Here is a 27,988-nt window from a genome sequence, read left to right on the forward strand (position 1 = left end):
ACATGCGCCATAGACAGCGGTGCCTGTGTTTTGGCAAATATCTCCTAAATCGTGTAGGTTTAGGAGATATTTCTTGGACCTACAGGTAAGCCTTAATCTAGGCTTACCTGTAGGTCAAAGTGGTTTGTAAGGGTTTACAACCACTTTAAGTTTCCCAAAATTTCTTGTGCTGAAATGGGACAGTAAACCATGTAAAGCAAAGGGCATGATCATTCATATACTATTATGGTTTTTTTTTTTATTTCCCCCAGGATACAAAGGATTGGCTCTGTCTAAGTGATTTAAGCACTTTATCAACTGAATCTGAACTGCGAGAAAATTCTAATGCAGTAAGTATCTCTGAGTGAATCTTGTGCTGCGTGCAGCATTTTATAAGTGTTCTCCAGGCAAAGCAGAGAAGTGCATGCTATGAAGGATATTAATCATTACCCCAGCAGCACACTGAAAACATCAGCCCACGTTTGTCTTGTGGTTTTCAGTGCATTAGTGTGAAAGAGGCCTAAGAGACTCCTACATCAAACGCAGTCTCTTACAATCAATGCTGTAACCACAGTATTATTTAAAAGATGGATAACTTGTGTTTTTTTATTTTTTTTTTATTTAAAATCTAATCAGGTAACTGGTCCTTTTCAAGTGGGTGTCGTTTGGTGTGATGAGCAGGGGATTCGTGAATGGATCACCTGTTAAATTGGAGCATAAGGGGACAGATGTTCCTTTTGTGACATCCATGTCTGTTCAGTTTGTCTACATTTATAAATAGGAGCTTTCTGGACCCATAAAAAGCCAGATGAAAACAGATTTGTGTCTGTTTATATGAGAAAACTTAAGATTCAAGATGTTTAGGTCCAGTAAAAAGTAAAAGCATACATAATTTTTCCATTTTTTTTTTTTTTCCTGAACCTGGATGGATTTTAAAGTAATTTTGATAACGTGCACCAGTATGTTTACATCATGCTGCCCATAGAACAGCATGGGACTTTCCATCACGTCCACAAAAAAGGAATCATTTGTGGGATAAATTAAAACCTAAAAGATGGAAGCATTTTAGACATAGATGTTTTCTTTAACCCCCTTTAAGGGCACAATACAAAAATAGTTTCACTGAACAGCTATTACAGATGCCTACCTCCTGAAATAGTTAGTCTAACTCCAAACTCTACAAAGTTTTCTCAGTTTTTGGTAAAGTGGAGAAGAGTCAACACTTCTTTCAATTTATTCATTTTGTCTGTGATCCCTTTTGAAGTTGTGCTGCAACTTCAGAGTCAACATCCCAGCATGACTTTCCCGGCACAAAGTCAGATTAAAAATAGTGCAGGAACCTTTTTCTAAGTCGCTCCTTTTAGAACGGTGCCATTGCATTTAATGGGTGCGACGTACTCTCAAAGTCAGAGCACACGTCGCACCAGTGTGAATCGGGCCTTAGAGAGATTTCCTATCCCCTTCTGGAAAAGGGATACACCTCCCATGTGTTTTCAATGTGAGTCTTATGCGAGACTCCTTGACGACATGCTGGCTGGCAAATTTAAATCTGACAGTCTCGGTGAAGCAGGTTACCAAAAGTCACAGGGTTTTGCAGAGTATGGGGGTCTGGTATATGTAAACTCCTGAAGAAAGGCAAAGCCCCTGGACAAGTAGGATGTGCCCAGTGAGATCAACTTTATGTACCTACAATCCAGGACATTAAGGCTGGGACAGGGGGCGTTATCGGTAAAGCGCAGCTTGTTTTAACAGCCCTTTAACCGCTGTTATATTGCGCTTTCTGGCCGATAGTGGGGTGCTTTTAACCCCCTCTAGAGGCTGAATAAAGGGTTAAAAAATGCCCGCAAAGTGCCGCTGCCTAAGCGCTGCCCATTGATTTCAATGTCAGGGGCGGTTTAGGAGCGGTGTGTACACTGCTCCCGCACCTCCCCAAAGATGCTGCTTGCAGGACTTTTTTTCCTGTGTCCTGCAAGTGCACCGCCCCAGTGTGAAAGCACTCTGGCTGCAAAAGAGGCCATTTACAGGTGCTTAAAAACGCCTATAAAACGCCTCAGTGTGAAAGGGGTCTAAATGACAAACTGCAGGATCAGAGATTTTGAAGAGTATGAAAAATATTTATAATCATTTGTGATGATAGATCTGCATGCCCTAATCTATCCATTCTTCTTAGCTGCTGTATCAATATCTTGGTTAAATAAAGCTATGCACAAAAACCCCTATACAGCGATGCTACAATGTATTTACATTGTATCATCCTCAGTTACAGCATGCCATGATTACACAGCCTTTTGTTTGTGAATGTGTATAGGGGAATTCTTTTTTTTTTCTAGATATGCATTTAAAGAGAGCAACTTAAGATAACCAATCTTGCATGTTTGGCGATAGGCACTTAAAAGATGGTCAGATATATAGTCTCACTCACCCACCCTCATATATCTTTCCAATAGAAAGCTTTCCGAAACATGAAAGGTTGTATAATGCCATATGATGCCATTGTTTTGTTTAGGCCTATGGAGAGATGTGGGGGTGGTGATCTGTAGACGTTTCCGCAACTGACTTCCACAGCCAGGGACTAGGGAATGGCAATTTTGTATTCATGACAAGAAAGAGGTACTTTAACTCCAAATATAACATAACTTTATAATGATGCCATGTGCCCCACTGAGTCATTGAAAAGTAAATTTTAATGATAGATCCACATTTAAGCTATCTTTTGTCTTGTTTTAGAGTCCTGGGCAAGTTCTGGGCACTTTGTTACATCAAAATATATTTGAATCAATGTTCCAGAGTCCAGAAAATACAGAAGACAATGATATTGGTCAGCAGTCAGGTATAACAATTTTACATGCTATATGATGGAATTGTACAAATAAAAAGTTCTGTGTTTGTGTGTCACCTGTCACCGGGTGTTCTATAGTCCATCAGGGAGTACTCAGCCAGAGCTGACATCACTATTTGGGACTGGATTTCTGTCAGGATCTACACGTATTTTGCAAAACTTGTGATTATTTTCTGAGATAAAAAAGGGTTCAAATGTTTCTTTATTGTAGAAGTGCTGGATGTTTTGCTGATTCTATAGTACAGGACACAGGCTTCTTTAAAGCGTTACCACTGGGTTATTTGTAGATACCTTGAGGTGATTGGTTGGACACTGGCAAAAAAAAGGTTGCTACCTATGTGATGAGTACAAAGGGTGGAAGACCTTTAAACATTCATTCCCCTATTGGGCATAAGAATTTCTGCCCCCCACACTTTCAGTGCCATCGTTTTTACAGTCCAGGATGGCTATGTCACTAATGTCCCTTTTATGCCTTTTGGGTATCCTTCTGGAGGGTGACTGTGGTGGTCCTGGTGCCCTGGCTGGGGTATACAGACTTCTGTATCGGTGCACCCTGCCTCTTCCTCTTTGTATAGTTGAGGAAGGTGGAAAAATATCACTCAAACTGTATGGTTATCTCACTGGTATTGCTGTCGTTAATGTAATGATATTGATGTAAATGATCTGGTTCATGGACAAGCACCGTCTGCACCCAAAAGGATCTTCGTGGCCTCCTTGGTTTGCAGTGTAATGTAACAAAAATTAAAATTGATGCGCCATAACGAGGTCCAGATACAACTTTATTATTATTATTAATTTAACTTATTTCAATAAAAGTCAGGGGGACAATCCAAGCAGTAGACAACACATTTCAGGGGATCCAGGAACACCCCCTTCAACTGGGCTTTATTGACAACAATCTGGATAGGCTAGAAGTGAATTGGACCTTTTAATGTTATTTTTTCCAGTGTGATTGCAAGTGCAGACCTTGTCAGCAGCTAAATCCTTTGTATTCAGGATTCCCGCCAAGTAACATCTCCAGTTTCTGAATCGTACTCTCCAGGGTGGATTTGATTTAAATCACTAGTAAAAAGGCTTGATTTAAATCCATTATTTTTAAATCATTGTTTTTAAGGAGCAACTGTCATCTCTGTCCCGCAGCGGTTCCTCCTCTGACCCGCTGTTGACTCACCAACAGTCACATTCACTTTAATGGGACGGCTGGTAATGTGGCAATAACACAACAAGGTGAGGGACGTGTCAGCAGCAGGTGAGTGGATGCCTGCTAACAGGTGCTGCCATGATGGATCTGAAATGACAGGTGGTCTTTAAATGTAAGGACTTATTTTTGCTGGTAGTTAGAATCTTTAATATTTGCAAACAAAATTTAAGGTTTCTGATTTAGAACAAAAAGCTGTCAGGTTAGTAAAACGGCGATATCAGACCTGATTCAATCATTCAGTTTGTAATGTACATAGATTTGCAAAACAATGGGATAAAGGAATATTCCTGAACTTTGTTTTAGCTCATGGTTACTGTGAAATTGTGTGAATGCATCAATGCAATGCATGTTCTCTCAGCTTGCAGAGCTGAGATTCAATGAATGAGTTTACTAAAAATGTAAATATTGCAAAATCTACAGCCTCATGCTACATAACTAAGCTCCATTCCATGCTGAATAAACAAAATTGTTAATGTATCCTAAATCGTAAACTATCTTTAGATAGATTTTTACTCCAAAAGCATTTTCTTAAAATAAGTTTGATAATAAAAAAAACTTTTTTTTTTTTTTTTTTTATCTACCCTGATACTCGCACATTCTTAGCTTTTTATGTTCACTTTTCCTGGGTTACAGTGAGGCATAAGGCCCTTCCTGCATCCCTGCTTCATAGGTTATAAATACTTCACCGGGGACAGTTTATTCACACACACGGAAGACCATAAATGGGTTCAGTTGGGCTCAATAGTTCAGACTGAGCCTCAGAATTCTTTGGGGATTCTAGTACAGGGCTCTGTTATCCTCTCTTCTGATGGTTGCCCCCTATTTTGACTCTGTCTTCTTCTAGTTATTAAGCCGGCCCTTCAGCCAGGCCTGTCTCATCCTTCCTGCCTAGAGAGGCATTTTCTGTCTCAGTGTCAGAGTTCATAGTTAAAATTTCTGGCCTTGTTGAGGCCTTAGGCTACAGGGGTCAAAACTATGCCCCTTCTACCTCCCCAGTGACTTCAGTCTTTGACTTTGCCCTTAAACCAGACTTGGTAACAGAAAAAGGTATCTGCTTCTAAGACAAAATGATTTCCTTCTGAGGCATCTGCATACCCACAAAAGAAAACTCTCCAAAACTCATGACTATTGCTAAGCTGAGTGGGAATGCATGACCTTGTTTAGAATTGGAGCCACCGGAGTCTGCTCGTCCTAAGGTATCTAGTATGAGGTCACTAAAATTCCTTGCACTACCCAAGACCTTCCTGGTTCACTGGCCATTTTGAGTTTATCCTATATGTAGACCGGTCTAGAAGTTTTGTCTAACAATATCCCATTGAGGAAAGTTTCCTTCAGACGTGGAAAATTCATGTGGTAGATCTGGCTATTTCCAGCCTTTATGAGAGCTTCATGGCCCACATAGATGGGGATTCTCCAGTGTTTAAAGATCCTGTATATAAAAAGTTTGAAGCCTGTTTGTCAGTTTGCCATTGCTATCTGGCTTCGAACCCCAGCTGCATCCTTACGCATCCCTCTGTCCATGGTCACCTGGAACTTCTACCTTGTGACTTACCTTAGGCTTACTTTACACTGGCAGCTCCTAAACTTGAGTTGAGTAGCTTTCAGCGTTTTTTTTTTTTTTTTTTTGCCAAAACTCCAAAACTCAACTCCCTAAAAGCCTATGTGTCCATGTACACATAGGCTTTTATCAGAGTTTTTAGGTGAAGGTAAACCTCCCTCTTCTGAACATGGAAGAATCGCATTCAGGATAGGAATGTTTTGACTGCCGGCCACGGGAAAATGCAAATCGTGGCAAAAACGTGGATTGCGTTTTCCCACAGCTGTGGTCAGGGTAGGATAGGGTTCATGTAGCCTTACTGCATAAATGGTAGACACACTTCCCCAGATTTCTACGATGAACCTTCTCTCATTACACATGTGCAGGATTGTCTGGCTTAAATGCTGGTCAGTTGAACTCCCATGCAAGAAAAACTTTGAGCTTTTAAAGGGGAATGCTTGTTTGGTCCCTCCTTGGAGTAAGGCCCCCCCATCCCCCCTTATATTCAACAAATGGCACTTTGGTTTTGACAGGTACCCACTACCATTTCTGCTCAGCTTGCCAAGGCGATTTGATCAGGAGTTCTCCTCTCCCCCTCCCTTCTGTCTTCTGGGACACATCACAGGTCACAGAAGACTGCAGGACCATTCACAATGCACAGTGGGAACCTGGCTGTGAAGCCACAAGCTGTCACAATCGGGTGCCCACAGTTAAAAGGCTGGGGCCAGGGAGAGAAGCACATGGGAAGGGACAGCTTGGTTGAGCACATCACTGGATCCTGAGACAGGTGAGTGTGTGTTTATTAAAAGTCAGAAGCTACACAACTGACTTTTAATAAACAAATTACTGGAGCACCACTTTAAGGAGATCATGGTTGGGTAACGGTATTCTCCAGAAATAAAATGTTCTACTATCTTGGAATAGCAAAGGTTCCTTTCATCCCTCTCCATACTTCAGTGTTACATCTAGGATAGGAACGTACTTTTTTAAGACAATATGACCTATCAAGCCAAAGCCTCTTCACAATGATTGGCACCCCTACATCTCAAAGTGGTGGCATGTCTGATGGCCTTCCTGGTTCCAGAAGATTTTAGAGGCCTGTTTCCAGGGGCTACAAACTGGAGTTGAGCACACTACTGCCTCCCCCTTCATGCTCTCCAACTTGTCATCTTCCCAGTCATTGTGGGTAGATCTGTTTTCTGATGTTCAATAGCTTTTGAGTGAAGGGGTCTTTATCTCTGTACCACCCCCCACCCCTCAGGAGGATGCTTTCAAGGTTTCAGCTCAAACCTCTTTAAGGTTCCCAAAGCAAGGTCCATAAAGATATGGATGAGCGAGTTTGGGATTGGAGGAATTTGACTGGCTTGCACAGAGTCCTCACCTCAACCCGATAGGACACCTTTGAGGTTAATTATAGCGGAGACTGCGAGCCAGACCTTCTTGTTCAACATCCGTGCCTGACCTCACAAATGCTCTTCTGGAAGAATAGGGGAACCTTCCCATAGACACACTCTTAAACCTTGTTGACAGCTTTCCCAGAGTTAAAGCTGTTGTAGCTGCTAAGGATGGGAGGATGGGCCAACTCAATATTGAACCCTACGGACTAAGACTGGGATGCCATTAACCTCTTCAGATCCACGCTATAGCCGAATGACGGCTACAGCGTGGACCTACTTTGCCAGGAGGCTGTCAATAGACGTCCTCCCCTTTGCACACTCCCTGCGTGCTGTGGTCACCCATGTCAATGACTCAGGTGATCACAGATTGGAGTAAGGGGCCAATCTGGCCCCTTACCACGTGATAAGCTGTTGGCCAATGACAGCTGATCACGTGATGTAAACAAAAGATCGGTAGTCGATAGAAGACGATCACCGCCTTCTGTGTAAGGGACATCAGTCCCGAAGAGAAAGAGGCAAAGCCACCTCACCTAGGCCCACCAGTACTGCCTGCCTGTGCCACCTGCCAGCTCCCACAGTGCCACTAATCAGTGCATAAGTGCCAGCAATCAATGCCCACGGGTGCCATCTATCAATGCCCACCAGTGGTGCCAATCAGTGCCACCTAGCAGTGCTGCCCATCAGTGTCGCCCATTGCTGCCACCTCTCAGTGCCCACTAGTGCCACCTTATCAGCGCCCATCAGTGCAGCCTCACCAGCATACATCAATGAAGGAGAGAAATTACCTGTTTGCAAAATTTATTAACAAAATATAAAATGCTTTTGTATTTTTTTTTATTTCTGCATTTTTTTTTTTAACAAAAAATAAAAAACCAAGAGGTTATCAAATACCACCAAAAGAAAGCTCTATATGTGGGGAAAAAAAATGATAAAAATTTAATTTGGGTACAGTGTTGTATGACCGCACAATTGTCCTTCAAAGAGTGACAGCGATAAAAGTTGAATAATGGTCTGGGCAGGAGGGGGTTTTAGGTGCCCAGTAAGCAAGTGGTTAAAGTTCATGTGCATGTAAAGGCAGGCAACCCAATACTTTTGGTAATATAGTGTGTATGTATGTACAGTGCCTTGCGAAAGTATTCGGCCCCCTTGAACTTTTCAACCTTTTGCCACATTTCAGGCTTCAAACATAAAGATATAACATTTTTATTTTTTGTGAAGAATCACCAACAAGTGGGACACAATTGTGAAGTGGAACAAAATCTATTGGATTTTTTAAACTATTTTAACTAATAAAAAAATGAAAAGTGGGGCGTGCAAAATTATTCGGCCCCCTTGCGTTAATACTTTGTAGAGCCACCTTTTGCTGCGATTACAGCTGCAAGTCGCTTGGGGTATGTCTCTATCAGTTTTGCACATCGAGAGACTGAAATTCTTGCCCATTCTTCCTTGCAAAACAGCTCGAGCTCAGCGAGTTTTCAGCTCTTTCCACGGATTCTCGATTGGATTCAGGTCTGGACTTTGACTTGGCCATTCTAACACCTGGATACGTTTATTTGTGAACCATTCCTTTGTAGATTTTGCTGTATGTTTGGGATCATTGTCTTGTTGGAAGATAAATCTACGTCCCAGTTTCAGGCCTTTTGCAGACTCCAACAGGTTTTCATCCAGAATGGTCCTGTATTTGGCTGCATCCATCTTCCCCCTCAATTTTAACCATCTTCCCTGTCCCTGCTGAAGAAAAGCAGGCCCAAACCATGAAGCTGCCACCACCATGTTTGACAGTGGGGATGGTGTGTTGAGGGTGATTAGCTGTGTTGCTTTTACGCCAAACATATCGTTTTGCATTGTGGGCAAAATGTTGGATTTTGGTTTCATCTGACCAGAGCACCTTCTTCCACATGTTTGGTGTGTCTCCCAGGTGGCTTGTGGCAAACTTTAGACGAGACTTTTTATGGATACCTTTGAGAAATGTCTTTCTTCTTGCCACTCTTCCATAAAGGCCAGATTTGTGCAGTGTACGACTGATTGTTGTCCTATGGACAGACTCTCCCACCTCAGCTGTAGTACTCTGCAGTTCATCCAGAGTGATCATGGGCCTCCTGGCTGCATCTCTGATCAGTCTTCTCCTTGTCTGAGCTGAAATTTAGAGGGACGGCCAGGTCTTGGTAGATTTGCAGTGGTCTGATACTCCTTCCATTTCAAAATGATCGCTTGCACAGTGCTCCTTGGGATGTTTAAAGCTTGGGAAATCTTTTTGTATCCAAATCCTGCTTTAAACTTCTCCACAACAGTATTACGGACCTGCCTGGTGTGTTCCTTGGTCTTCATGATGCTCTCTGCGCTTTCAACAGAACCCTGAGACTATCACAGAGCAGGTGCATTTATACAGAGACTTGATTACACACAGGTGGATTCTATTTATCACCATCAGTCATTTAGGACAACATTGGATCATTCAGAGATCCTCGCTGAACTTCTGGAGTGAGTTTGCTGCACTGAAAGTAAAGGGGCCGAATAATTTTGCACGCACCACTTTTCAGTTTTTTATTTGCTAAAAAAGTTTAAAATATCCAATAGATTTCGTTCCACTTCACAATTGTGTCCCACTTGTTGGTGATTCTTCACAAAAACTAAAAATTTTACATCTTTATGTTTGAAGCCTGAAATGTGGCAAAAGGTTGAAAAGTTCAAGGGGGCCGAATACTTTCGCAAGGCACTGTATATGTGTGTGTATATATATATATATATATATATCAGTAGCATTTTTAAATATAATGGATAGTACAGGTAAACTTTTACTTTAAATGTTATTTGTAATGCTTTAATTTACCTCCAGTTTATTAGCCTTCAGATTTTCTGGGTTCACTTGCTGATCTTCCCTGCACAGAACCCTTAAGGTGATTGTAAATGTTGGAATTTAAAAATAAATAAACATGTACTAACCTGCTCTGTACAGTGGTTTTGCACAGAGTAGCCCCAATCCTTCTCTTCTGGGATCCCCTGCCAGCACTTTGGCTCCTCCTTTTTTCAGAGTGCCCCCATACCAAGCCACTTGCTATGAGGATACCAATACAGGCTCAATCCTTTTCTGCACTATGTACTTGGCCCTACCCCCCGCTCCCTCCTCACTGGCTGTGATTGACCACATCTGAGTCCTGTGAAAAGAAAGAGAGAAGCAACACGTTGCACTGTGTATACGGACATGTATGGACGGTGTACTGGGCTGTATGTATGTTGCACTGTGTATACGGATATGTATTGACGGTGTACTGGTCTGTATGCGTGTTGTACTGTGTATATAGACATGCATGGATTGTGTACTGGGCTGTATGTGTGTTGCACTGTGTATACTGACGTGAACAATGTACTAAGCTGTATATATGCTTCATTGTGTATAATGACATGTATACAGAGTGTAGCATACACTGACATGTAAACAAATAATGCATTCTGTATGAAGGCCAACCAATCGCCTGGCTAGCTAATCGATAATAAAATATAAACTGCATATTATTTGTTTCCAAAACACCCATTTAACAGGTTCCAAACTCTTGGCACTTGAAAAGCATTGAATTTCAAAGTCCTTTCATGCCACACATACCTCCTGCTCCATGGGTGCCTGTATTCTATTAGCTAAATCCCTTTCTAAGGCTATCCTTTCTGTTAAAACTGACCCTGCTGAGAGTAATGCTGCGTACACGCGATCATTTCACTGGATAATCCGATCGTGTGTGGGCTTCAGCTGACTTTTATTAGCGCAAAGTCCGGCGGACTTAGAAAGTAGTTTTGCAGCCCAATCTTTCTGCCGGACTTGGGTTTCAGTGGACAATACGTTCGTGAGTATGCTAGTACGGCGGACTAAGAATGACGTATGCTCAGAAGCAAGTACGAAAAGGAAGCTATTGGCTACTGGCTATTGAACATCCTTTTTCTAGTCCCGTCGTACGTGCTGTACGTCATCACGCTAGCAATCGCCAGACTTTCCTGTGTGGCCAAGTTCGTTCAGTAGAAAGTCTGCCGGACTATCCGCCGGATTGTTTGCCGGATTAAGTACGCCGGACAATTTGATCGTGTGTACGCGGCATTACTTTGTTTACTTTGCAGATTGCCATGTACAAATTCACTAGGGTCAATTTGTATTTTCCACCTCCCTTTCTTCCTGACCTCTTGCATAAACTCATGGCTCTTGAATCGCCAAGCGGTCCACTCCTTTTTAAAGGCAATTTTAATGCAGTGCCTGACCCAACCAGAGGCCATTTAGGAGGGATTGGTAGAGTACAGCAATCACTCCGAGACTGGTTACAAAGTTTTAATCTCACTGATACATAGAGATGAAGGCATCCAGATACTTGCCAATTCTCCAGTCACGCAGATGCTTTCAATACTATGTCTAGAATTGACTTCCATTGATATCTAACGCCACAATCCTACTCGGAGACATCTCCAACCATGCTCCTCTTACTCTGGAACTTTATGTCCTTCCCCCTATGGGTATGGGACTGTGGCGCTTGCATTCTCAATGGCTAGAAGACCCAAGTGGTAATTGGGGCCTGTACTAAGGCCATAGCGGACGTCTGGCACCTCAGTATTGGTGCTGTCTCTCCTTCCTCAGAATGGGAGGCTTTTAAAGCGCCCTTATGTGGTACCCTTATGTCTGTTACTGGCATTTTGCGTAAAAATAATGGTTTGCTTACCGAGGAGCTTGAGTCCGTTCTGTTCCAGACATTACTCTACTGATCCTTGACACCCACTGATTGGCTCCACAAACATAGAGCATTTGAACTTCGCCTTTTGGATCTAACCAAAAAGAAAATGCAAATATTTGAGTAGGGTAACAAAGCGGGCCATCTCATGGCGTATTTGGCCCTGCCAGATTATGCCCCCACTTACATTCTCTGAATTCTGACTTCCACGGCTACCTTAAGCACCTTACCTCACAGGGTTCTGGATGCCTTCAGGCCCCTTTATTCCTCCCTGTACAACTCTATGGTACAATATGCTGATGAGTAACTTTGTGATTACTTGGGGAGCGTCTTCTTCCATTCCTTACTCCCACAAGCATATTTAGACAGCCCCATATCTAGTGATGAAATTTGCCATACCGTAATTGCCTTCCCACAAAACGCCTAGTTTGGGTGGCTTTCCAGCTGAAAGCGATGTCAAATTTAAATCCCCTCTTCAGTCCACATCCCTTAAAACTTTTGTTGAAACTCTGGAGGCTGGGGTCATCCCATCCTCTGAGAGGCACTCATTGTCCTTCTATTAAAACCGCATTAAGACCCCACTAGGTGGGACTCCTATCGTCCCATCTTTTTGAATAATGGGTGCAACGGACTCCGGACACCCTGTTGGGTATTTCTGCCAAGAAGCTGCTTCCCATATCCTGAAACACGAGACCAATGGATCTGGCTATAGAAACCCCAAGGACCAGACAACACCAGTCTTGGAGTACACCAGAAAATGAACTGCTTTATTTTTAGAAACGCACTGAAATTATACAGCAAACCATCAGATAAGAGCTACTCCCATTATCTCAGACAAAGATCACCTTACACAGTAGAGCTAGTCCTATTATCATAACAATGACCTCCTTAGACAGTCCGGTTCCCCGCACTAACTTGCATAAGTAGCCACAAGCAACTAGTGACCAGCTCTGGATAACTTAAGAACACATTAAAACACAGAGTTCTCTAGGGAATGGTTCTCCTGCAGCTCAAAATCCATGACAATGTGGATGTTAAAATTCCAGCAAAGGTCTTGGCTAATCGTATACACAAAGTGAGTGCACACCTGGTGCGCAGTGACCAGGGGAGTTTCATTCCTAGCAGATATACCCAAATGAATAATGTAATATAGGCTTTTCCAAAAATCGACAGTACCCCCAGTACTCTTGTGCATGTGTAACATTGTTTTTAGATTCTTTTAAAGCCTTCAACAGCGTTTAGTGGCCTTACCTGATGTGCTTGCCGCAACTCTATGGCTCCCGCATAATTGCTTAAATCCAGTTCACCGCGGTACGCGGCAAGGATGGCCACTTTCACCGCTATTGTTTGCTGTAGCAATTTAACCCCTAGCCATCCATATTCCATCTGTATGTACATTATATACAGGCCTCCGATTACAGGTGCCCCCGATTACTGGTACTACTATATTGCACACCTCCCTCTCTATTTTTCTCCGGGCACAAAAACTTACTTTGTTGACCACTGGTCGTCTTCCCCAAATAATCCATTGTGGTCTAACCCTTCTTTCCCTGAATTGCTTTCCATTCCATTCTTGACACACAGAGATGGCTATCCCAAGGAGTTAAATATTTTATATAAATTAATATCTGTGTATTTCTCTGCGCTTAATTGAAGCTGTTCCACCACACTCACTTCACACTGATTAGGTTGCACAAAATGGCCCTTCAGTCCTTTTGAGGCTGTGGTGCTACAGCTGTCTTCCTATATTGTTTCTAGAGCTGTCCCTTTGTCTATAATTACTATAATTTACTAGGTAAATTTGGCGATATTCCTATTTTTAAATACATGAAAGGCTTGTTGCGAATCCTTTATTTCTACACGAAACATGGAAAGGTTCCTCTTCCCCCCTCAAGTAATACTTGGCTGCAAACAGTCAATGCTAGCCTACTACAATGTAAGCCAGTGATTCTCAACCAGGGTTTCGTGGAACCCTAGGGTTCCTCCAAAGGTTGCTAGGGATTCCTTCAGCACTGGGCATTTTCTGCCTCTCAGATAAGTTCCGACTGACACCATTGATCTTTTTAGCTATCTGTAAGGAGGTAATTCTTCCCACTGACCATCACACTAATGTATCGTGAGTTGTAGATTTGTAATTTTTAGCAGGGGTTCACCGAGACCGGAGAACTATTTCAAGGGTTCCTCTGTGTTGAAAAGGTTGAGAAAGGCTGATGTAAGCTGACTTTAGAACTTTGGAAAACACCACAAATGTTGGACAAGATATACAATCGTTGGGTTTCTAGCCCTTTTACTCTAGTTTCTCTAGATCTGGGATTATAAAGTGGTTGTATACTCATTTTTGGTACTTTTACCTACAGGAAAGCCTATAATAAGGCTTACCTGTAGGTAAAAAAAATATCTCCTAAACCTGTACGGTTTAGGAGGTATTCCCCTCGGTATGCGCCGCTGACTGCAGCGGCGCATGCGCACAAGGGGATTCTCGGCCTGAAAATCCGGCAGTGTCCAGCCGGCCGGAATGAAATCTCCCGTGCGCATGCGCGGGAGTGACGATATCGCGGCTCCGGCCACTCACAGCGCCGGAGCCGCGATACCCGGAAGAAACGCCGAGGGAGCATGTCGGCTCCCTCGGCGTGGATCGGGCCAAATGTCGGGGCCTCGTTCTAAGGTAAGTATTTCATAATGAGCTAGTATGCGGTGCATACTAGCTCATTATGCCTTTTGCTTTGCAGGTGTAAAAAAAAAAAAAAAAAAAAATAGCGGGTTTACTGCCGCTTTAAGATTTGAATGTTACTTGTCTACTTTGCTGACTTAATTCAATTTGGTTTCTTCTACTTGATACAGGCCCTGACTTTTCTTATTACTGTTATGTAATAATGAGGCAATTGTTAGCGTATGCATTATTTTTTTTGTATTGTCTTCATATAAAAAATAGAATATATGACTTTACCAGTAAAATCCATTTCCTAGAGTACAGTACAGGACCCTCCCCTACATACTTATGTTCTCTCTATTGCTTGGTATAATTGCAGGTTATCTGGGACTGGGAGGTATTATATAGGGAGACATTTCTGCAGCCTTCCTTTTTTTCTTTTGTGTCCAATCACCCGAAGGTGATGCAGATAACTCAGCTGTAGTGTCCTGTACTGTATTCTAGGATAGTGTTTCTCAACCAGAGTGCTGCAAGGAGTCCTTAGGGGTGTCGCGGCAACAGCTCGATCAGAGCGATCCTCTGTTAGCTCCTGTGCTACAGGATGGAGAGAGCACAGTTAACTTCTGTGCACAGGAGGAGGCAGAGAGCTCTTACTGCACCTCCCCCTGCTCTCTGCTACAGTTAACAGAGGATCACTCCAATTCAAATGTACAGGAAGGACAGCTGCTTGGGGGGGGTGGGGGGTTGAGGAGATGAAGAGCACAACCCACACACCCCCCTGGCTCTCTCCCCCTTTCAGCTGCTGTCACTTGTTGTAAAGGGGATTTGTGGCAGTTGTGCTGGTAGAGTAATATGGGGGGGGGGGTTGTTAGGCAAGGGGATTTAGTGGGGTTGTGCTAAAAGGGGGGATTTGGGGGAAGGGGGTTTTACAACCTACAGAACTCTACCCCACAGAGTACATTTGTGCTTATTCACACCAGGTGCAGTGCGATAACAGGTGTGAAATTGCATGGTTTCCCGTATTGTACAAAAATGTGCTACCTTTTGCAGACATGTGTGGGTGCCACTAATTCCTAATGACAACCCAACACACATAGCAAATGCCCATACGTTTACGCCTCCTAAAACACATGGTACCGAGTAACATGTGTTGTGGTGTTGGGCAAATTAAAAAACAATCATGCCGGTGTCTTGTCGAATACTGTCCCCCGTCGGATAGGGTCTGCCCTGTACTGAGATTGCACAGTACGGAGGACAGGGAGACGCCGAAAGTCTCCGAAGATGAACAGTGCCTGCGCACTGAGCCCAGGTTCAAGCCCCACCATCCAAGTGGACATAGAATAAAAGATTGCAGAGCGAAGCGGCTTGTTACTAAGTGCATACCGTATGTCCACTTGCATGGTGGGGCTTGAACCTGGACTCGGGGCAGAAGGTACTATTAAGTGCGCAGACGCCGTTCATCTTCTGAGACTTTCGGCGTCTCCTTGTCCTCCATACTGCGCAAACGCTGCGCCTGCGCAGTAGGAGGTGGACACTATCCGATGGGGGGGACAGTTCTTGGCAGAACACCGGCACCCTCTTGTGTTTTACATGCATGGAGCAGCTCAGTTAAAAAATGCAACATGTAGGAATGTGCAAACAAGTGTGTGTGCTCAGATTCACACACGCTTGCAGGACGGGGGTGACCCTTCTTGCGGGACTATGGAAGCATAAATTCCAATGGGGGGGGGGGGGTGGGTTTGAAGCACCTGATTACAGCCAGAGGCTCTAATGGGCTTCAAAATAGGGTGGGCTTGGGTCGCAGAGAATGCGAACTGAGCAATAGAAAATGAATATCAGGAAAATCAGGATGACCCTAGATGGGTGGGGGGTGTCTGCCACTACCCCACATAAAAAAAATACAAATTAAAAAAAGGGCTGCAGCCACTGCCTCCTGGTTTGATTGAGTCCTCAAAGTGGTGTGACCTGGGATTGTGTGCAATTCTAAAGGGTGCCTTGACTGAAAAAAAGTTTCTAAAACACTGTTCTAGGAAACAGATTTTACTGGTAAGACAAAATTTCTAGTTTTTATTTTTAGTTTTTTTAGTTTATGTTCTGCTTCTACTGGCCTCCAAGATACTGAGAACTTTGTAAAGGCAATAAAAGGTCTGCAAATATCTTGGCATCTGCTATTTTCCTATGTGTTTTGGACAGCATGCTGGGTAAGTCAAATCTGGACGAATGTGGGTCCTAAATTTTTTGCAAAGCTTGCCCATATGTTTGGTGATCAGGCCACCTGATGTGATGTGAGTTTTGTTGTGGCAATGTCAGTACAACAGGAACTGTGAGGAAATGCTGACTTTATATCTGCATACTATCCCGGTGCAAAAATGTATCAGGCTAAGAGCATCCTATATATTTACTGATTATCTTATCGTTTTGTGCATTTATAGCTGTAATGGCTCAACATAATTGTTGCTTTTGTTATATGAACTATATTGATAGTAGTATTACATTATGATATTTTGTGTACCTCTCTTCCCTAGAAGTGCTGTTAAAAACCTGGACTTCAGACTCGCAGGCTTTAGACCCAGGAGAGAACAGTGCTACTGAACCTCCACCATCTCTGGTCACCCCTCTTGTGAATCCTCCAGCTGTGTCAGAGGATCCTTTACCTACTACTCCTGGCACAACTACCATGTCTTTGCCACACGGAACCATTGGCTGTGGGACTCCATCAACAAGATCTGTGTCTTGTACAGTTTCCCAGCCCCTAAAAGTGCCTATCCATAACGGGGGCCAAATCTCTACCCAGGACAACTTCATAACCCAACAGACCTCGCAATCTTTAGTGGAAAGCTTGACTGTGGTTGCTGGCCCTACTTTGCCTGTAGGAACCTCTTCAGATACTGTTCTACCAACGCTGGTGCAGGCTGCAGTTTCCAATGCCAGCAATGTGTTGAGCAGCAACCCTGCAATAACCATAACACAGACTCCTAGTACAGGCTTGCTGCAACCTAGTTTAGTTATGAATGAGCAAAATCTGCAGTGGCTTTTAAACGGGACCACAACAAATCCTGATCAGTCTGTAAGTATCAAAGAGCCTTCTTTCTTGTAGTGTAGAGAGACCCTATCACTAACTTAAAGGATTGCAGATCAACGCACATCAAGAATTTGAATTTCTTACTTGCAATGTTATTTTTTTCCATAAATTATTTACTTGCGATGTGGCTCCCTCCTTGCACGTCATATATGCCCATCCCCCCACCGCCCTTCCCCTCCCTTCCACAGCCATCATCGTTCCTTGCACATTATTATTATACAGGATTTATATATATCGCCAACAGTTTGCGCAGCACTTTACAACATTAGGGCAAAAAGTACAGTTACAATACAATTGGATACAGGAGGATTCAGAGGGGCCCCTGCTCATTAGAGCTTACAATCTAAGAGAGAGGTTTAAGTAATACAAAAGGTAATAATTGGGGTGGATGAGCTGATGAAAAAAATAAAAGCACAGTTAGGTGGAGGCGGGATAGGCTCCTCTGAAAATAAGTTTTTTCTGGGATTGCCTAAATGTGGATAGAGTAGGAAATAGTCGGACAGATTGGGGTAGAGAATTCCGCAGGATAGGAGAGGCTCGGATCGAAGCAACAATGGCGGCAGTCTCGTGACTGTCAAGTTATTTGATTTTTTTTCTGTTAATCAGATCTGTGAAAAAGTTAATTAACCACCTGACATCCGCGCTATGGCCGAATTACGGCCACAGCACGGATGTGAATTCCGGCCTCCCCTGTGCACGCTCTCTGCACCCGCCCTGTGATCACCGAGACTCGGTTGATCACCGATCTGAGTAAGGGGCCGGTCCCCGCCCCGGCCCCTTACGATGTGATCAGCTGTCAGCAAATGACAGCTGATCACATCATGTAAACAAAAGCTCAGTGATCGTTTTTTTTTTTTCCCTCACACTGACAGCGAAGGAGAAAAAAAAAGCCGATCACCCGCTTATCTTAAAGGTACATCGGTCCCTAAGAGGAAGAGGCAATTATGCCTCATTTATACCGACCAACAGTGCCCACAAGTGCCACCTAACGATGCCTACAAGTACCACCTATCAATGCCCACCAGTGTAATCGATCAGTGCCCGTCACTGCCACCCATCACTGCCAACCATCAGTGCCCATCAGTGCTGCCTCATCAGCGTACATCAATGACAGACAAAAATTACCTGTTTATAAAATTTTAAAACAAACAAAAATTTTTTTTAAAGAAATTCGGTCTTTTTAACCACTTGGGATCCGCGCTATTGCCAAATGACGGCATTAGCGCGGACCTACATTTCCGGGACTACGTCTATTGACGTCGTCCCGTGTACGAGCGGCCTGCGCGCCCCCTGAGGGGCGCGCGCGGCGCGCTCTGTGATCGGCGAGTCCATGAGACTCGCCTGATCACCGATTCGTGCAAGGGGTCGATCCCGACCCCTTATCACGTGATCAGCTGTCAGCCAATGACAGCCAATGACAGCTGATCATGTGATAGAACGGAGCCGGTAATCGGCTATTATTCCTATTATCGGCTATTATCAGTCCCGATCACGGCCATCAATACAAGGGACCACCTGCCACCTGCCAGTGCCCACCTGCCTCCCGCAGTGCCATCCTGAAGTAAAAGTAAAAGCAAAAGTAAGTGCCCCCCCGTCAGTGCCCATAGTGCCCACAGTGTCACCCACAGTGCCCACAATCTGCCTCAAAGGTGCTGCACCCCAGTGCCGCCCAGCAGTGCCGCCCATCAGTGCCCAGCAGTGCCACCTATCAGTGCCACCTATCAGTGCCCATCAGTCCCATCTATCTGTGGTACCTATCAGTGCCCATCCGTGCCACCCATCCGTACCACTTATCTGTGCCTATTAGTGCCCACCAGTGCAGCCCATCAGTGCCCACCAATGCAGCCCATCAGTGCCCACCAATGCAGCCTATCAGTGCCGCCTAATCAGCGCACTTCAATGAAGGAGAAAAATGACCCGTTTGCAAAATTTTATAACAAACTATTAAAACATGTTTTTTTTTTTGCATCTTTTTTTGTTTGTTTAGCAAAAAATAAAACTCCGAGCTGTAACTAAATACCACCAAAAGAAAGCTCTATTTGTGGGAAAAAAAAATGATAAAAATTTCATTTGGGTACAGTGTTGTATGCCCGCGCAATTGTCATTCAAAATGCATCAGCGCTGAAAGCTGAAAATTGGTCTGGGACTGAGGGGGGGTTAAGTGCCCAGTAAGCAAGTGGTTAATAAAAAAAAATAAAAAAATCGCACAGTTGATCAAATACCACAAAAAAAAACCACCAAAGCTGTATTTGGTAAATAGTCAAAATTTCATTTGGGTACAGTGTTGTATGACCGCGCAATTGCCATTCAAAGTGCAACAGCGCTGAAAGCTGAAAATTGGTCTGGATAGGAGGGGGGTTTAAGTGCGTGCCCAGTAAGCAAGTGGTTAAGGCCAGGTTCACACCTATGTGCTTTTTAGTGCATTTGCAGAAATGAACTTCATTTAACATTAGTTCCTATGGATCATTTTCACATCTATTGCAGTTTTTTGGAAAGGTGCAGGGACTTTTTTACACACAGCATGGCCCTTTTTGGCACCATAGACTTCAATGGAATCCCAGGAAAAATGCATGTACATGTGTTTTTGATGCATTTTCCCACATGACAACAGACACCTCCTCCTAGCAACCTTAACGCAAGACTCCAAACACATGAAAAACACAATAAAAACACAAGAAGAAATGCACTGGAAAAGGGGCATTGAAAATGCATCAACTGCACATGTATAGGTTTGAACCTAGCCTAAGTTGTGGCAAATTTTGAGCCAGTCTTTTGGAGTCCACAGGAAAGGGTAGTTGGGCAAGTTGTAAAATGTTCTGAACTTTTTTTTTTTTTTTAGATGGGGGTGGTATTATAATGCATAATTAATTCCGCTAAATATTTTAGACTATATATTAAAATGTATTGGAAAAACAATTGTGAGTGATATCGTAGATGGCTGATTATCAAATGCAGCATCTTATGGCATGGGAAATGATTCATGTCATAATGGTAGGGTGGAGTCATAAACCTATCACCCTGTACTGGGTAGGGTTGGAGTGGTGTCATCCAGGTTATGCTCTATTAATCTAGGTGAGCAAAGCTCAGTCTGTAGTTGGCACATTTCCCAGGCTTGTTTTTATGCAACTGAAGAACTGTGACTCAGAAGGATTTATGTAATGTGCTGTGATTGCGTTGCCCGCATGTCCTGTAGTTTAACTCCTTCCTACAGCCTGAACAGATACTTGAAACTGTGCTTTTATTTTCTTACTAGCAGTGTATATAAACTAGATCATGTCCTTTTAATAAATTCCTCTCCCCTGGCTGCAGCCTGCTCAATGAAATATTTACTTTTATCCCTGGTCCAGCCATCCTCCCTATCCCTGCCTGGTGCCACACAGCCTTTCTTTTAAACAGTCCTCATTTCTTAGTGTGCATGAGCACTGCAGCCACACTAGTTCCTGTGGGTGAGCCATATTTACAGCTGTCCTACAAATACAGCTTACCACAAGATTGAACTGACTATTGCACGCTTTCAAACTAAGGTGAGATGCTGGAAGACATGTTTTTGGAAGGCGGACACTAGAAATGAAGTTGCTCCTTTAAAACTTTACCAAGGTGTATCACCTGTCTAAAAACATACTGAATTCCCTCTTGTATAGATTGTCCGACTTTTAAATTAAGATTTATTTCTTCTCATTTACAGCAGCAAGCTCCAAAGGTGGAGAAGGTGTACTTCACTACTACGGTTCCATTGACAGGCACAGGGGGTACGTTGTTTTTTTTTTTTTTTTTCTGTCATATATGTTGTTGCATTACTTTTGTTTTGCATCTTACTCTGTGTTGCTAAGAATACATGGTATGTTCTTTTTACTAAATTGAATTGTAACAGCTTCTACTTCTAGCTGAATATACTGTGTCTGTGACTTTGGATGATTGCAGTACACTCTAGTGCAGGGGTAGGCAACCCCCGACACACGAAGCCCTTTTTTTGCTGCCACTCTACTCCCTCCCCAACAGCAGAGCAATGCAGGGAAGTGTCAGGGAGAAGCTAATGCATTCCAAATCTCACAATTCCCCATGCCACACCTACACTGGGTGAAGGCACTGTGCCCCCACACATTGTAAACAAGGCAAAACATTGTTTGGCTCTCTAACTTTGTTGTAGCTGTGATCGTCAGCTTTTGTGATGGGGGAAGAGATTGGGAACAGTTCTGCCGGGGGGGGGGGGGGGGGGGGCGGTCCCTGTTTCCAGGAGAAGGACTGTGATTGGCCACTGTCAAAGCCGATCACAGTCCTGCTAGTCTCACCCACCATCTGGAGGAAGATGACTCGCTTGGTTGCCATTACCAATCTCACAAAGAAGAGATTTCACTGTGATTGAGAAAACTACAATCAGGTGACGGTTTGTGGAATTACTGTTGAGCTTCTGGGAACTTTGTTGAAAAAAAGAAAAAAAAATGTGTGTGTGTGTGTGTGTGTGTGTGTGTGTGTGTGTGTGTGTGTGTGTGTGTGTGTGTGTATATATATATATATATATATATATATATATATATATATATATATATATATATATATATATATATATAATTTACGTGTATGTGTCATTTACCTCTGCGTCACTTACTACTGAACCCCTCTGCACTCTGTGTCCCTTTTAAGCCACAGCCAGTATTCGGCACAATGAAAATCACACCTAGTTTTACTGCTGTGCCCAACTGCGGGGGCCCAATCTTGCACTGCTTTCAGAAAATGCCCCTGATCTGAGCTTATCATTGTGTATCCATTCCTTATGCTTGTATGTGACATCCCATACAAGCATGTGGGCTGGATGCTAAAGCTGGATCAGCGGGGATGAGTGTGCCAGGACAGGTAGATGTATCTCATCTCTGCTTCCTTGCACCACTCTGCATATCGCGAATATCATAGATGAGAAGACGCTACAGCAGTGGAGCAGATGGGTAGGAGGGTACAGCGGTGTGGCAGATGACCGGGGGGGGGGGGGGTTTAGTGGTGGAACAGAAGAGCAGGAGGGTACGATGGTTGGACAGATGTGCAGGGGGTACAGTAATTGAAGAGATGAGGGGGTTTAGCAGTAGGACAGAAGAGCAAGGGGGTTACAGTGGTAGGACAGAGGAGCAGGGGGGGTTCAGTGATGGGCCAGATGAGAAGGTGGTTACACTGGTGGGGCAGAATAGCAGGGGGGTACAGAGGTGGAGCAGTTGTGCAGGGGGTACAGTGGCAGGGCAGAGGAGAAAGGAGGTACATTGGTACACAGATAAGCAGGGGGTTACGGTGGTGGGGCAGAGGAGCAGGGGGGTACAGATGTGGAGTAGAAGAGCAGGGAGGTACAGAGGTGAGAAAGATGTACAGGAGGTAAAGTGGTGGGGCAGATGAGAAAGGGAGTTACAGTGGTGGGAGCGATGAGAAGGGGGTTCAGGAGGGTACAGTGGATGGGCAGAAGTGCAGGAGGTACAGTGGTGGGAGAGATGAGAAGGAGGTTCAGCGGGGAGACAGAGTACAGTACAGGGTGATAGGGCAGATGAGCATGGGAGTCCAGTGTTGTGCCAGATGAGAAGGGGGTTACAGTGGTGCAAAAGATAAGCAGGGGGGTTCAGTGTTGGCAGATGTGAAAGGGATATGTGTTAGGACAGGTGAGAAGGTGGTTCAGTGGTGAGACAGAAGAGCATGGGGGTACAGCAGTGGAGCAGATGTGCAGGGATTTGTTGGGGCATATGAGAAAGGGGGTACATTGTTGGGGGCAGATGAACAGGGTGGTACAGTGGTGTGGCAGATGTGCAGGGGGTTACAGTAGTGGGATAGATGAGCAGGGGGTACATAGGTGGGGCAAATGTGCAGTGGGGTACAGATTTTCAGTGGGGTGCAGTGATCTGATGTGTGAAGGTGCAGGAATTGGGGCTAATCTGAGGACTGGAGGTACAAGACCTGGGGCTGATCTAAGGCATGAGAGTGCAGGATGTTAATTAGTTACTATTACTCAAGTAGTTTACAGCATTTACTTTACAAAAAATCATTTTCGTGATTGAGAGTGTGAAGTTAACAATTTTTTGTTATAAAATCGGTAAGCTCAATTTCTTTTAAAACATTTTTGGCACACTGTGCTCAAAAGTTTGCCTACCCCTGCTCTAGCATATTTAGACCATCTAGTGCAAGCAGGCTCAACCTGTGGCCTGTGCCCTCTGATGTGGTCTGCAACCTCAAACCAGGGAAGAGCATGCCTATGCTCTGGGATGGTGGACCAGCAAGCCCAGATCGCGATCAATGGGTTGCCGACTCACCAGCCCAAAGCATCAGAGTGCATGGAGCAGGAGCCGACGACGTCTGCCGTGAAGGAAGCAGGTGGCCACAGAGGGAGTAGGAGCTGCATAAGACAATGCTTCCTCGTGCCAGGTCCTGTCCAATTCAGATTGATACCAAGTGCACTTCTCCAAGCACTAACTAACGAGCATAGCAATGAATAGGTTTTAAAAACTTTAAATGGATACAGGACATTATTGACAGTTGAGTTTATGCATTGTGTAGGATAGATTATCAATTGAACTAATCCTGTATGACTGCAAGGGAGATCAGTAAACCAATATCGGTTCAGTTGGGATGTTAGGGGTGGCACAAACCAATGCCCAATAAAAATCATGGCTGATCTGTTAGTATTCTGTTATACTAGACGCCTGACAGTATTCCTTAACATGTGCAGTACTGAGACAGCCTTTTAAACAGTCTTAAACAGGCATTAATGAATGGTCCCACCAAATATGGACTGTTTCATATTGATTATAGAGTGGAGTAAGGTTTAATATTCCTTTACCCCCATGTCTTATTTATCTTTGTACTAAGCAACAGTGTTTCACCCTGTTCAATCCCCCTAGTGTTTCTAAATTCAAAATAGTTTTTAACCTTAATTGCATTAAGGTTAAAAAACAAACAAAAAAACGACCTATATACTGAGGGCCGGGAGCCATGGGCTCCTTTTGCTGTCAGTCAAACTCCTGTGAGGAGGGAACAAGAGTGTGGCTTACCGGTGCTGTGTTTATCTATTGACGCTCAAAACTCTGTTCAGGAGTGCACTAGCACGGGTACTCCCATAGCACCCAGCTTGCGAAAGGGGCACTGAGAGAAAGGAGTGGACAGCGCTGGCAGGGGACTGCAGAAGAGGTAAGGGACCACTCTGCAATATCGTTGCACAGAGCAGGTTACCATAACATCTTTTTTTATTTTAAGACAAAAAAATTTACCTTTTTAGTATCTTTGTTATATCTGTTAAAGTTCTCACAAGGTGACTGATTTGATTGCACAGGAACTCCATGACAATTTTTGCAGTTACCACTATATTGTTTTTAAATTATCAGAAGTGTGTATTTTTTTAGTCTGGCTAGCTTTTGATGATTTAGGTTACTGATATTATTGTTTGGGTATTGATTTGTTATAATACTAAATCTTAAAATATTTGTCTTTTTTGTTACATAGTAATTGTGTGCTCCATGGGTTATACAGTACAATAATTGTTAGAAAATAAGGCTACTTGATGGATATTTCCACCATTTTCATTACTGTGTTTGTGTTTGTATTTCCAGGCAATGCCGTACAGCAGATTGGTTTGAGCCTGCCTGTCATCATTATAAAACAAGAGGAGTCTTGCCAGTGTCAGTGTGCCTGTAGAGACTCTGTAAAAGAGACTTCTGCCAAGGCCAAAAAATGTTCACCTTCAGAGATTGACCCTGTCCCCAAACCAAAGACTGACCCACCCCCTCCTGACATTGTAGCCACTCCATCACCCTGCGAAGGCAACAGTGGACACTTGCACCCCACGGATTTACAACCTTGGACACCATCATCTTTAGACATCTCAGACTTCTTATCCCTTCAGAGCCCAGAAAACTCCTCCAACCTCGTTCCTGGGGACGCCTTACTGCAAGGAGACGATATCAGCCTTAGTGGGTTTTCTAAGTAGATATTGGTCAGTCTTGGGATATTTTCCTAAACCTCTTCATGCCAAGGGGCATTCAGCACTCAGCATTCATCTCTGATCACCCTCACCAATAGCTCAACCAGGAGCCCAGCATACCATTCTTTTTAATAATTGGTAGATCAGCACAGAGCCTTTTTTTTTTTTTTTTTTTTTTTTTTTTTTTTACATGGGCAAAACCCACCCAGTGGAAGGAGAGGATATATATATATTTTCCTTCCAGCACTGACGAGGGTTTACTGAGCTAATAGATTCGTTATCCTATAGTTTGATTGCACTATAAGTCACTTTGTTTGGAAGCCTGGAATTGTAGCAGGGAAATATATAAATTTATATATATATATATGTATCTTAAAAGAGAAGCCACTGGACACTGTTTTATCCTCTGTGCTATTCAGAGGCGCTGTTACAGTACATTGAAAGATGGGACAAAGATATAAAGAGATCATATCTATTTTATTGGTTTTATGTACACACTTTGAGTAAGATGGTCTAAAGCAATCATTTGTAATCTTTTATTTCTACTTAATGTTCTGTTCCTACTGCTCCATCTTTGACAAATAATTCAAATTAACGCCTAATTAAAAGATGTTATACATCTTACATAAGTGTTTTATTTTCACACGTTTAGGCAGTAGTGACTAGGATAGTAAACGGCTCAGTTGCAGCGTGACTGAAACATCAGAGAGATAATTAGGGGCCCAAATTTTATGAGCCCCCACCGGTTACCATTTATATCCCATCCACACCTGCCTATAGTACAGAATTCTGCTTCTGTGCTGTTAGGTACATTTAGTCATTGTGTGATGCTGGGCCACAACTAGTGTTGACTTGTGAAAACTTGGCTGCTAGTACATGCTAAAGGGATGTTCCATATGACCTTTTTAATGAACACATACTAAAAGACTATAATTAAAATCCTTGACATTATCAAGTAGTCTTTTGTGTTAAATTATTTGATTGTCATGCTAAAAATAACTCACTTTTTTTTTTTTTTTTTAAAGAATCCTTATCCTAGTGTTTTTAGTAGGGTTGCACTGATACCAGATTTTTTTCAGTACTGATTCGGTCAAGTATTTGCCAAAACCAAGTACCGATACCTTTTTGTGGTGTGATTTGAAATTGCACTGAAAAAGGCATGTGGTGTGATTACTGTCTGAATCTCATGCAGTTTCCCACACCGCTCGTGTGTGAACCCAGGCTGAAGTCACTTTGTATGGGCTCAAATCGCACCACATAGGTATCGGAGGAATTTCATGCGTATTCATGAAAATACTCAGCATCGGTGCAACCCTAGTTTTTAGCATTGTGAATTGAGCCTCCAGTATAAAATGTTCACATTGCGGTGTTGCGTTAAAGGAGCACTGTACCCCAGAAGAAATAAATAAGTATTTTTTGAAAAAGTTACATTTATAAGAATTATATGTCAAAGTGGCCATACCTTAAAGCGGATCTTCACTGCATCTGAGCACCACAAGCCAAAAACACAATTTAATTCATTTTTAATATTCAAAGCAAACTCCCCCATCCATCCATGTCTCTATGATTTTAATTTGTTGAGAAATCACTTTGAAAAACACCCCCTAGAATTTCTGCCCGTTGCCATCTTGAGTGCAGATGATTCATGTAACATTTACTTCCTGTAATTCATCTGCCCTTAGCTCAAGCATGTGTGCAGGAAAATGTACTTAGCTAGGAATACCTTCTCCTCTCCTCTCCTCTTAAAGGCTTCTGGGATGTATGACATAATTTACCTAGGCAAGAAACTAGGAAGTAACTGAAGAAATGTGATAAAAAAAAAATGAAAAGGGCCAGTTCACACCACATGCAGTCCAGTGCGTTTTTTTCTGCATCAAAAACGCATGGAAATTAGGTTATATGGTTTCCAATGGCATAGTCCACACCAGTGCTTGCAGCTCCAGGGCTTTTCAGTTCCAGAAAAAAAAGGTAGAATATGCTGCATTTTTCCTGCATTGGACTGGACTGGAACACAATAAAATGCATTTGAAACGCACTGGAACCCTAGTCCAGTGGAAAAAAAAAACAGGAAAAATAATAAGCACCTGGAATGCATCTTGGATCAAAAACGCACCAGAATGGATCAAAATCACGCATGCAGAAAAGCATCTGGGACGGATATGGTGTTTTTGTGGTGTGAACCAGCCCTAAAACAAATATGATATACTTTCCTGTCTATTTAGTAATGCTAGCAGCATGAGGATTACAAATAATTAATTTTGATTGGGAGAGTGAAGTAGGCACATTACTATAAAGCAGGGGTATCCAACCTTTGGACCTTCCTGGGCCACATTGGAAGAAGAGGGATTGCCTTGGGCCACACATAAAATACACTAACAAATAAGGTATAGCTCAGGGATATGCTATTAGCGGACCCCCAGCTGTTGCAAAACTACAAGTCCCATCATGCCTCTGCCTCTGGGTGTTATGCTTCTGGCTGTCAGTCTTGCTATGCCTCATGGGACTTGTAGTTCTGCAACAGCTGGAGGTCCTAATTGCATATCCCTGGTATAGCTGATGAGCAGAAAGTCAGGCAAATCACATGTTAACGATCGCTGATATAGAGAATGTACTTTTCTGAGTAATAAAACTTAATTTTTATTTGTAATATTTTTTTAG

The 27,988-nt window shown here is 43.2% G+C and overlaps 1 protein-coding gene across 1 annotated transcript in view; it reads left to right on the forward strand.

Annotated features, from left to right (window-relative positions):
• Positions 1 to 27,970, forward strand: part of MTF1 (metal regulatory transcription factor 1) — a 91,003-nt gene extending 63,033 nt beyond the window's left edge. Inside the window, exons 6-10 of the mRNA XM_077481818.1 lie at positions 252 to 329; positions 2,707 to 2,809; positions 16,832 to 17,373; positions 21,074 to 21,137; positions 24,960 to 27,970. Of these exons, the coding sequence (XP_077337944.1) occupies positions 252 to 329; positions 2,707 to 2,809; positions 16,832 to 17,373; positions 21,074 to 21,137; positions 24,960 to 25,336 (1,164 nt within the window). The 3' untranslated portion in view covers positions 25,337 to 27,970. The remainder of the gene's footprint in view (positions 1 to 251; positions 330 to 2,706; positions 2,810 to 16,831; positions 17,374 to 21,073; positions 21,138 to 24,959) is intronic.
• The last annotated feature ends 18 nt before the right edge of the window (positions 27,971 to 27,988 follow it).

Source organism: Lithobates pipiens, unplaced genomic scaffold (assembly GCF_037356315.1).
Source record: "Lithobates pipiens isolate NorthernLeopardFrog02 unplaced genomic scaffold, aLitPip1_a1.2 Scaffold_16, whole genome shotgun sequence".
NCBI lineage: Eukaryota > Metazoa > Chordata > Amphibia > Anura > Ranidae > Lithobates > Lithobates pipiens.